General features: G+C 41.1%; 3 protein-coding genes across 3 annotated transcripts; 1 reads left to right on the plus strand and 2 right to left on the minus strand.

Moving 5' to 3' along the window:
* Window positions 1-1,255: 1,255 nt before the first annotated feature.
* On the plus strand, window positions 1,256-2,110 carry SARC_08032 (hypothetical protein; the record flags this gene model as incomplete). The annotated part of the gene is made up of 3 exons (XM_014297998.1): window positions 1,256-1,431; window positions 1,647-1,728; window positions 2,069-2,110. The coding sequence occupies 3 exons, from the start codon at window positions 1,256-1,258 to the stop codon at window positions 2,108-2,110; spliced, it is 300 nt and encodes a 99-aa protein (XP_014153473.1).
* Window positions 2,111-2,384: 274 nt separating this feature from the next.
* Window positions 2,385-3,914, minus strand: SARC_08033 (hypothetical protein). Its single transcript, XM_014297999.1, has one exon. The coding sequence runs from the start codon at window positions 3,762-3,764 to the stop codon at window positions 2,601-2,603; it is 1,164 nt and encodes a 387-aa protein (XP_014153474.1). The 5' UTR covers window positions 3,765-3,914; the 3' UTR covers window positions 2,385-2,600.
* Window positions 3,915-5,926: 2,012 nt separating this feature from the next.
* SARC_08034 (hypothetical protein) lies at window positions 5,927-8,017 on the minus strand (the record flags this gene model as incomplete). Its single annotated transcript, XM_014298000.1, has 1 exon — window positions 5,927-8,017. One exon carries the CDS (start codon window positions 8,015-8,017, stop codon window positions 6,176-6,178), a length of 1,842 nt encoding a protein of 613 aa, XP_014153475.1. The 3' UTR covers window positions 5,927-6,175.
* Between the last annotated feature and the right edge of the window lie 3,189 nt (window positions 8,018-11,206).

The following is an 11,206-nucleotide window of genomic DNA, read 5'->3' on the forward strand; positions in this document are numbered from 1 at the left end:
ATTTACGCGGGTCTGTGTATCTATTTTAATCTGTATGTAGTTTGTTGCTACCGGAATACGTCCCGTATATATTACTTTGCGGTTGTATCTGGGGTACTCTGAAGCTCTCTCGACGATATTGATGCGTATAGCTCTAGTTGGTGCTTTGCAATGATTATTTTTGAGTTCTGAAACAATGATGGGTGGGAAGTATGAGCTATGTCGCACATTGATTAACTTAATACCAGTTGTTTATAGGGTTTCATCCTATTGCCTTCGGTACTAAACTGTAATATTGAGGTGCTCACAAGATGTACGACATATATTTTCGGACTTAGACATTCGTATTTCCTATAAACAAAAGACTTAAAGTCACGTGCACAAACGTCATAATTGGCCAACAATCGATTGCAAACCATTACCCGCGATGTGTGTCATCCCCACACATCTTTCTGTCTGTACAGTCCTAAGTTTTATATTTGATGCCAATGTATTCCACAGAAATCGGCATTGGCCTTACGGGGTTCGGCTCCCTGTTTCTAATGCTGGGAATGCTGATGATGTTCGATAGGGCACTTCTGGCGATGGGCAATGTACGTATGAAGGGAATCATACACATTCACGCGGCGTGAAAATCTAACTTTGTCATGTATATTTTGTAGACTGTTGATAGCACAATTTGATTGCACCTAGTTGAATTCTGCCTATTAGTTTGCCGGATACTAGTATGTGCATATAAGCTTGTCTGTCTGAAAGGAAGCTGTGTATGTGGAGAAATCACGTTGTACTTATCCGCGAGATGGTGCTTCTAGTTAATCCTATATCAGGACGCTGTTTCCATGGCTTAGATTAAACTCATTGAATCGCATTTGAAAGCGTGCGAGTTTTTTGTCCGGGGGAGGGGAGCGCGGGGAAAGTTTGTAGCAAAGGTGTCAAAATTTAATAGGTCGACTTGCAATATCTCCCTAATCTGTGGCTCAACCTCAATATTCAGGATACTATTATAAATAGAAAATGCGGGCTTCATTTTAGCGTCGATATGATACGGGAGGAGTTTGGGTGTTGCCTTTGTAACATGTCATATGACGGCTTCGTTTCCAACGTCTACTTGGGAAAGGAAGGTTTGGGTGATAGACTTTATAGCATGTCCTCTATATATGCGAGCACGTTTGATTCTCGATGTGCTCGTATATGTATATGTGCGAAAACGGCTTAAAGAATCGTTTTGTGTTCCCGTATCTCAACTCACATTATATGCACTGTATTCTACCAGGTAATGTTCTTAGCAGGAGTTATAGCACTAATTGGTATCAACAAGACCATCCAGTTCTTCTTCAGACCGGCGAAGTTAAAAGGCGCCGTCACATTTCTCGGTGGTATCATGCTAGTACTTATAGGATATCCGGTGTTCGGAATGGCGATAGAGTTTTTCGGGTTCATCAACTTATTCGGGTATGTCAATCTTCTGCACTATTTTACTATCCAACCTAGGATAGTCGCTTTGATAGTGCACACTAGTTATCGAAGCTTGCTGTTTTGGCACCTTACTGGGTCGATGATATCCAACTCATCACAACTTTCCTGAATCTAGCTTAAATGCAACCACCATGGGGTTGCTTGCAATTTTATCAAACTCTCTTACGCATCTACGCCTCCTCACTTTGCAGTGATTTCTTCCCCACAATCGTCACCTTCCTGAGGCGGCTACCCATAATTGGAAATATACTCAACATGCCTGGAATATCGGATGTAAGCGTATATACGTACTGTGGTATCAATGTTCAGACTGCTTGTGCACATGCCAGAAGAGGGTCGGCTCTATATACAGACAAAGATTTGCATTAGACCAATACTTTTCTAAACGTTAGGACACAATTTCAATATTCTCATCGAATGCAAGCCGGAAAGTCACATGCGCTTGATTCCCTTTTTTTTTTGCCATTTGACATCCTCCGTGTTTTCTTTCGACTTTTTGTGAACGCCTGAGTGAGGTTTCGTGCGCAGGACGCTCACGGGAGGATCATGCTCATGTATTTAACCTTGTAAGTCTGTGTGTATTTCAACGAATTATTTATTGCAACTTCCGCAGATGATCGACAAGGCGTTAGGAATCCGCGAATTGCCTGTATAATGCTCCAGGGAACAAGATTAAATTTAGTTAGTACATATAATATATATATATAAAGGAATCGTGAAATGAACCACCATAAGTTTTTATCAAAACGATAAATCCTGTACATATTTTACGAGATCAAAAATATTCAAGTCCGTAATTTCCTTGAATGTATTGATGTCCTCGGGTAAACGCGTCAGTAAATGATAAAGTGATGTGACCTTATATTGCTACGTGCTTCTAATTGCACACCTCTCTTCCCTCCAAATGATGCTCTACTTTAACTTAAAACTCATTTTTGCATCGATCCTTTTATTTATTATCATCTAAATATCACCTCAACATATTGTATATATCCAAATTTTAATAATATTGTATCGGATGGTATATCTCTAATATATAACTCAACACGATACAATTATATCCAGAGGTAGCACTTAGATGGTTCCTCACTTCACAATGCGCATATCAAAGGAGCAACCAATTCTACTACAACACCGCCTCATGCCTACTCGTAGCGTCGCACACCAAACAGCTGTGCCAAAGCCGCCATGTCAGCAGCCGTGGGCATCTGTGGGGCTCGATTGTTCACGTTTGAGTTCGAATACGCATTGCCAGTTGGATTTGAATTGGCGTGCGATCCCGTATACGTAGCGTCATTGTTAGGCGCATTTGCATTTGCGCTAGCATTCATAGACTGCATAGTCGTATTAAACGCGTTCATCATCATGGGCAAAGCCTCCACAAACGTGCCAGCCGCTCTAGCGAAGTCCGGCGCATTCTGAGTGGTATTCGCACCGTTTGCATCGGCTGTGAAGTCGACCTGTCGCTGCTGTGTGTTTGTGTTGGGTCCATTCATGCCAAACCCTGCACCCATAGCATTTAAATCGACGCCTAAGCAGTTCATAAACTCTACACCTAGATTGTACAGATTAGGCTGATCCTCACCAGTCGTGGTATTTGTGGTATCATTGCTGGTTGTTCGATCAGTTCTGCTGGTGTTCGCAGATGTGTGGGCACTATCACGGTCTGTGTGCTGAGTGCCACTCGTAGTTCGTGTTGGCTTGGGCCCTGGGGTGGGAGTGGGTGTGTTTCCCTTCTCAGCAGTAGGAACACTAGCACTCTCTTTTGAGTTAGCCATACTGTGTGGTGGAACAGGCACAGGGCCAGGCACAGGCACGCGCTGAGGTTTAAATGCCTGGTCTTCGATATTGTTGTACTTGAGATGTGCATTGGTAGTATATTCTGACGCTTGTTTATCATCGTCAGCTGGTCTCAGCGATAGAGGTGGAGGTGCCATGCGTGGGGTGGGCCGAGGCACGGGGCTTGTGTAGCCAGAATTCTTTTCGATGCTTTCAGACGCAGGCAGATCAACACTGACGTAACTATTAGCATCGATATGCTTCTCGGTTTCGTAAGCAGCCTTCTCTTTATCGTCTCTATCAGTGGCGCTTGTGATAAACAAACGGAGAGTCTCACCTGTCTTACTGGTACTGGCGTCCTCCAGTTCACTCTCACTGGAAATTTTTACCATATCACCCTCTTCGTCGGTGTACTTCGCGACAAAACCGGCTATTTGAAAACGGTCCTTCACTTGAGCGTCTAAGTCTGCCCAGCTATTTGCACGGATACGGCGTACGTCATCGTCTAGGGCTACTTTAACAGTATACATGCTTGATATATATAAGTTGGCCTATTAACTATTTGCAATGTATTAGTAATAACAATAATAATAGTAGTGGTAGTAGTATTAGTAGTTTTGGTAGTAGAAGTCGTACTAGTAGTAGCAACAGAAGTAGTAGTAGTATATCAGTTGATAACACTTAACTTGTTAAAGTGTTGAGTGATCCGATCGCTACTTATATAGATATTTGATCCCTCGCTCCATGCAAAACATCCCATAAATAAATAGACATGTAATATAGCGGCAGGGTTTTGTATTTTTTTATAAAAAAATATAGCAAAGGTGATGACGCGAAATCTGAGTCATTGGACACAAGCCACTGCCAGAGCCCAGAGGTGTGAACTGTGAAGCCACTATGGCACTATGACTCGTCATTTTTCACAACAATTATTTTCGGGAATACTAAATATGTAAATAGTATACTGTATACCCTCTATTTACTCGCTCAGTCTCTCCTGTCTCTCTCTCTCTCAGAGAGGCGGGTGATGCTGTGAAGTTTCACCGGAAGACCCCGGTTCTTGGTTGTGTGCCCCACTGCTAGTAGTTGAGTGAGTCCTACATACTACTAAATACTACGAGAGTGACTCCTCAGAGTCCTCTCTCTCTCTCTCCTAGAGAGAGTACATAGACTCGTAATAAAAACAAAAAGTGGCGGTTTTAAAAGCTGCTGTAAATATAGACAAAATAAGTACGCACTTTAGGTGGTAAATATTTACTGATCTATTTAGAAGAAGGCCATGGCTTTATAAAAAGAACATACTTAGTGTATTTTACATATCATATGTAAGACATAACCCTCTAAATTGACAAGAGGGCTATAGGTATTTACAATATATATTGTATTTCTATACATGCAGTCATAGCGTTCAAAAAATTCAATGTCCAGAAGGCTATGATGGCTTGAATTACCATGACGTTGTCACTAATATTACACACTGATAGTTATTTTAATTGTTCGCCCGTCTCTTAGACCTCAATTGGAGTGTGTTGTGCTTTTATAGTATACTCGGTGCAGAATCAGGCTTGAAGTTGAAGAATATACGACTGCGTATTTTGTAGTTTGGAGTGGTGGACTACATCTCCGATAACGGTGCGTACATGACTTGCTCGTATGTTATGTTGTTTTCTAAACGTATACGTCAACGTGGTTCTGAATGAATTCATAGCTAGAATTGTAGTACCAGACTTTTCTATGAACAATGTTTAGAAAAAGCACGTCAAAGACCGATAGAGTGCTCGTCATTAGTATCAGCTTTGTTCGAAAATCCGCTATTGAAGGAAATGTTCTGGTTTGACTATTTAGTCTATGGAAGGTTCAAATGACGCTTGAATTTATTATAACGTGGATAATTATATAATATAATTTCCATTGAACGAAAAATGAGTCGCCCAACTTCTATTGACACCTAGTATGTGCAACCTTCTCGAGACAGGTTTTGAACTTTATGCGAGTTTTGCCATTGTTTGTGAAGAGGTGCGCTATGCACTTTCTATGTATAAACGTTAATGACTGTATGTATGTTTTGAACGGCTTTGGTACGATAAGAAAAGGCACAATGAAGAAATACATTGCCCAGGGAGTCTACTTCCAAAGTTTTGAATTCGTGTAACATATGCAGTTGTAAATTCGTGTTACATGATATGATACGCTGTCGAGTTTTAACTGCAGTCTTGTTTACTTTTACCTATAGAATTGAATACAGGTATGCATCAATCTTAAAATATATTCGGCCTTCCCCGACTACAGCAACATAGGACGATTTGCACATCTACATCGTGGATTATTTGCAGTACTCTGCAGACTAGAATGTTTGATAAATTGCAATTCTGGGGCGTCCCTTGGTTCCTTGTCTTCGTCAGTGCCATACCGTGAAGTACCGCGATCTTGGAAATCAGAATCTAGGAAAAATCAAACATCGGACTGGTTCTTGAATTGTATCGTTTGACCTAACTCAGACTGGTTCTTGAATTGTCGTTTGGCCTAACTACACATAAATACAGCGACCGTGGTATACGGACTATTAGAAATATCAATTTTCAAACTATGTGGTATTCTATGGCGCCTGTGTCAAGCTTTTCAGCCTACTTAGGTGTCTTTTTTTTTCGCAGCCAACTTAGAAGTGTTAATTTGTCAGTCGCCGTTGCATCAGATTCCCAAGGTAGCAACATTTATATTCAGATCTGTTAGTTGAGTTCGCTGGATTATAAGTACCGTTATTGGCACTTGGCAATTCTTTGAGGTCGTGTATAGCTCAATCATCATCAACAAAGTACATTAAAACTTGTAAACTCTATTCTTTAAATTTGAGGCATCCTACATATTCGTTCAAATCTAGATAAGGTGTAACACCTACTTATCGAGGCGTAAGTGATCGAAACTCTCTAGGACTTCTATTAAATCACATAGAGTCCGTTTCACTGCCACTCCCACTACTGCGCTTCTGTTCTCCTTCACTTTGACTTTGGATGGGCAATAGCACCTCGTGTGGCACTGTAGTGGCCAATTTGCTCGACGGAGCCCGTCTGTGCCTGTGAGCGCCGGTGGGTGTCCGCCTGTCTCGTACTTTGGGAACTCCGCCGATTGGGCCTCGATCGCTCACTCCATCTGAATTTCGGACTGCTGATGGTACTTCAGGCGGTACTTCTTGATTGAAGCTGCTGTGCGTTGATCTGGATCCGCGACAGGACTTGGCGCTGTCAGATGCTTCGACGAGCATCTGCCCCTCTATCACCAACTGTCTATCCACAGATATCAGCAACATCTGCAGCGGTGTCATAGGTTCATCCCCGTTTGCATTTGGATTCACATCCGATTCTGCATTGTACTCCGACCTGGACCCTCTCTCATCACCTTCAATATAGTCAGAGCTCGAATGCCGGCTAGGCGGCCTATCTTTGTCTTGGTATATATCTTCTCCCTCATTACTCGAAGCATACCTAATCAGTAGCTTTGGGTGAAGCCCTTGCTTGTATTCTGGAGCAGACGCTCCCAACCTTACTGCCGTGCCGCCCGTTGGGCGCTCTTTCTCATAATCTGTGTGTTCCAGAGACGCTTTGTACGTAATATTAGTATCTGAAAAGCTAGTGCTGTAGTTGCCGGAGTTGTCCTCTGGCCTAAGACGATGTTGTATGGCTACCGGTTTCGTTGTAGAGTGAGATGTGCCAGGTGGTCGCGCATAAGGTGACTCGGGACGAGTATAAATAGACGCTCGTGGACGTACAACCTCCAATGTGCTACCAGGTTGATCGTATGTTTCACTGGCCTCGTTCATGAACTGTTCACCTCTACTAACGGTACGTGGGTGCGGTGATCGCGATCTGTGTGGCTGGAGATGTGTCGCTGCGTATTTCAGTTGTTCTTGGTGTTGGTTTTGTGCATGAGAGCGTCCTTGGACTGATTCCTGACCTTGGCTTGAGTGGGGAGCTACGGTTAAGGGAAACGAATTGACCATTGGTTTGTCGATCTTCCAGTGATACTGGAACATCTTCATCTTGTTCTGGACTGTTTGAGTTGGGCCTTTTTTCTGAGACCGCCTACTCTTTCCCCTTAAACCAGTCGACGAAAGGGTATCGTTTCGAACAGATCCAGTACCATCGCGGTCAGTAATCGTTTTCGAGCTAATCGCAGCTCTGATGAGCCTAAGGGGTGGTTGTGTAGATAGTTGCTGAGACGGCGGGGGTGGGGGTGGTAGGGGTGGAGGTGCAGGATGTGGTTGTATCTTGACCGGCTGATTTCCTCCTTCATGACCATAGAATACCCATTGGTGGTCGCCGTCAATGGGTGTTTTGACCACCTGCTGTGTGCGTGGTCGTTGTGCGCCGGGCACACTCGCATGCTGACTTCGATCGTACTCGTGGTACGTACTTGAATAGGAGGGAGGCGGTGGAGGCTCGGGCCTGTGGGCGTCATTGTTGTACCTGTTCTTCGCTGAGCTAGTGTATGCAGGATTACTACTCATTCGTTGTTGTTGTGTAGGTTTCATTGCTCTTTCAGTATCTTGTGCATGCATATCCTGTCTATCCATCTGTGAGTCACGCATACGTGATGCCTCCGACAGATGCCCCCTAGCATTACTACGCGAAGAGTATTTCGAACCATCTTTAGGTTGGGGAAATGGATTGGGATTTGCATGAGAACGCCTATGTGGACCACTCAGCATTCTTTGTGCCGAATGTTTTGGTGATAGAATATCCGCTGATGGTGCGGAACCACTGGAGGGCTCAAAATTGAGCCGTTGCATGGGTACCTATGGATTATTTGGTACAAAAATTGAAGCTTCGTCGCACCAATGCTGGTTATATAATAGTATATGGTCTCGTAGACTACTTGAATATATGTGACAATGTCACTGGTTACGGAAATCCGAAACATCAATTTTCAGGGAGCAATCGTCGCCTACGCCGACTCAATGCTGTACCAACTTGAGATGTATTTCACGTGTGATGTGTGGGCCATGATAAAAATGGCGCCGAAAATGGCAACGTTGTTGTCTTTTGCGTCTTATTGTGGTTCTAACTGTATCCCCTAATATGATCACTTTAGTTGCCGCTCAGATCGCCCACTCGAATGTCTGACCACTATACACGTATATTTTAAAGTCTGGTATTATATCACAATCTGCGATCGTTCTTACGACTTGCATGCCTGGATTGTAAACTTGAAAAATGTATTGCCCTACTGAACCTGTCGCTGCATGATTTTATGCGATTCATATATAATTGCGATAAGCAGACAATGACTGCTGCGCTAATGTTGGCTCCCGACAGATAAAAACACCCGTTTAGGACAACCTTGCCCGTCTAGTATGCACAGCCTACCCGCTCAAATGAGCATGGTACTATAGAGTCTATACAGATGTAACCTGTAAGCAGAATTAGGATGACGCAGCTTCAAAAATATTTTGGGGCGAAAATTCAGTTCTGAAATACATGGGTGAAATTTTGCAGGCTGCAAATCTCAAATCGGCTCCACACATATTTATATTGTCCCAAAATCAAATCAAAGAGTTTTTACTTTTTTTTGAGAAGACTATGGTTTTACTCATCAGAGTTTTCAGGTCTCTCATGGACTCATGGTTGTACCAAGAATGGGTATTGAAGTTTTGAACCGTATTTATTATTTGTCTTTTTAATTATTTAGTATTATGTAGCCCCCACTATATGGCACTATACTAAATATTTAGTGAGAGAAAGAGAGAGAGAGAGCCGTCACAAAAAGTCAAAGGCAGAAATATCTGCATAATCTTTTTCTAAATATGGGAATTCATATATTCTATAATTATTTTTTTTTGAATTTTTTATATATACAAATTATACACAACAGTTGTGACAGATGTTGCGCAATCTTTGGGCAAAATATGTAAGTAAATAAAAACAAAACTTGTATATTGTTTTTGTTTTTGATATAAAATATAAAAATAACAAATGTTGGCGGGAGCCTGGACGCCCTGGACTCTGGAGTCTGGGACTGGGAGTCTGGGACTGACTGGTAGTCAGAGTCTCTGAGCCCTGAGGTGGGAGTCTGAGTCTCTGAGACTAAATATGTGAGACTAACCTCAACAATAAGTTTACGTTTTTCTTTTTCTTTTCAAGCCAAAAGCCAGAAACCCAAATAAAAGTTTTAACTTCAATCAAGTAAAACGTTGACTGTGAGGAGTCGGCCTGACCTTGAATTCAATACAAAGCCATATTGTAACTATGAGGCTGAGCCGCTGAAGTTCTGTGAACAACTGAACATAGCCTGTCCTAAAAAAATGAATCCAAAATTTTATTAGCTGTTTATTGTGCAGGTCACTGCGGGGGGGCTGAGCTCTCTACGAGAACTATATCAGTAAAATAGTTGATTACTATTTCAACAATAGAGCAAATCTATTCGTCTAAAATGTATCAAAAGTCCGCCGTTTTCTAATTTTCTTGGACTTTCGTTATTCTATAAAAAAAATACAGAACTGTGAGAAAACTGGAAAGTTCAAAGTTGGCACCAGGGTGACCAGGCACCCACCACCACATGGGTGCACGACTGCACGTCTACACACCAAGAACCAGCTTTATTATACATTGTATTCTGTATATTTGACAAACGTCACTTCATGTACTATTTGTACATATTATTCAATTCTAGTTTTGTACTCTCTCAAAACAATTTGAATCCTAACCATACTTATGTAGTAGATGAGGACTGATACCTGAGCTTTACATGTCCCTTGGAAAGTGTGAAGAGAATTAGAATAAGGACAGAGACCAGCTTGACGCACAACCAACAGCCATGATGTAAGAATCTGCAATACTATTTAAACATTCATTCCACATGTCGACAAACCAATTCCTAATGAAGACAACGCATGGTTTTATAAAAACGTACACGCGATCCGAATCCAAAACCCTAAAACCCTAAATCGATTTCTTGTTGGTCATCTCTTCAAAATTCGTAAAAAGTCCACAATAGAAGCCAAATCACAAATTTCAAAATATGAATTTAGATATTTCTATTTATGTTTTAGGTTTTTAAAAATATACACTATTTGGTAATTAAATTTGTTTTGGATTGAAAATCATGATTATGATTGGACTCTTGCTTGATTAGCAAGTATCATACTGCCATATTTGGCTAGTAAAATTCAATATCTTTTTCCAAAACAAATGAGCTATTTTCCAAGTTTCAAGTTTCAAGTTTCAAATTTCGAAATTCAAGTGACCGTTTCAAGTTTCAAGTTTCAAGTTTCAATTTTCAATTTTCAAGTTTTGAGGTTTGAGTTTTGGGTTTATTTACAAGGTGGGTTTCAAGTCTCATGTGTCAACAGTTGAACAGTCATGACTCATGAGTCAACACTCTAAGTGACAATCCTCTGAAAAACTATAATCTATTTATATACATGATTTAAAAAAAACAACGTTTTTACTAGTAGTGACGAGTGACGACTGAAGGGCGGAGACAGAGCCGCGGAGGAGATTCGGCTTTTACTTTTTATTGGTTGTATTGTTTCGCAAAGAAATATGTATGCTTTTATTAAAAAAAGCAAGAAAAAGCTGTATATATATGAATCAGTTTATTAGATGTATGTAAAACTAAAATAGGATTTTTTTATTATAAAAACTGTATAATATTTGTTGAAAAAAGACAAACAGAGAGAAAATCTCTTTCTTTCACTCGCTTCGTCAACTAATTGTCAATTGTGCACCTAAGATCACAAGTACCGAGAAATCCTACAAATCGTATGATTTTCAAAAATTTAACCCTAAATTTATTTATTTATTTATTTTGAAATCCTACGAATCGTAGGATTTTGACGGACTTTGACTTTGGCTCTTGTTTACACCCATTTAAAAATGTCTTAGGCCTAAGCTCATGTCGCAAATGAAAGACAGAAAATTCTAGCGGAAAATGACATGCGAAACATGGCACGACATGCCTAAAACAGACATGCCTAAAA

Source organism: Sphaeroforma arctica, assembly GCF_001186125.1.
Source record: "Sphaeroforma arctica JP610 unplaced genomic scaffold supercont1.684, whole genome shotgun sequence".
Taxonomy (NCBI): domain Eukaryota; class Ichthyosporea; order Ichthyophonida; genus Sphaeroforma; species Sphaeroforma arctica.

Excerpts from the sequence above, each read along its gene's own strand:
- SARC_08033 (XM_014297999.1), bottom strand. The coding sequence starts at position 3,764 with ATGTATACTGTTAAAGTAGCCCTAGACGATGACGTACGCCGTATCCGT.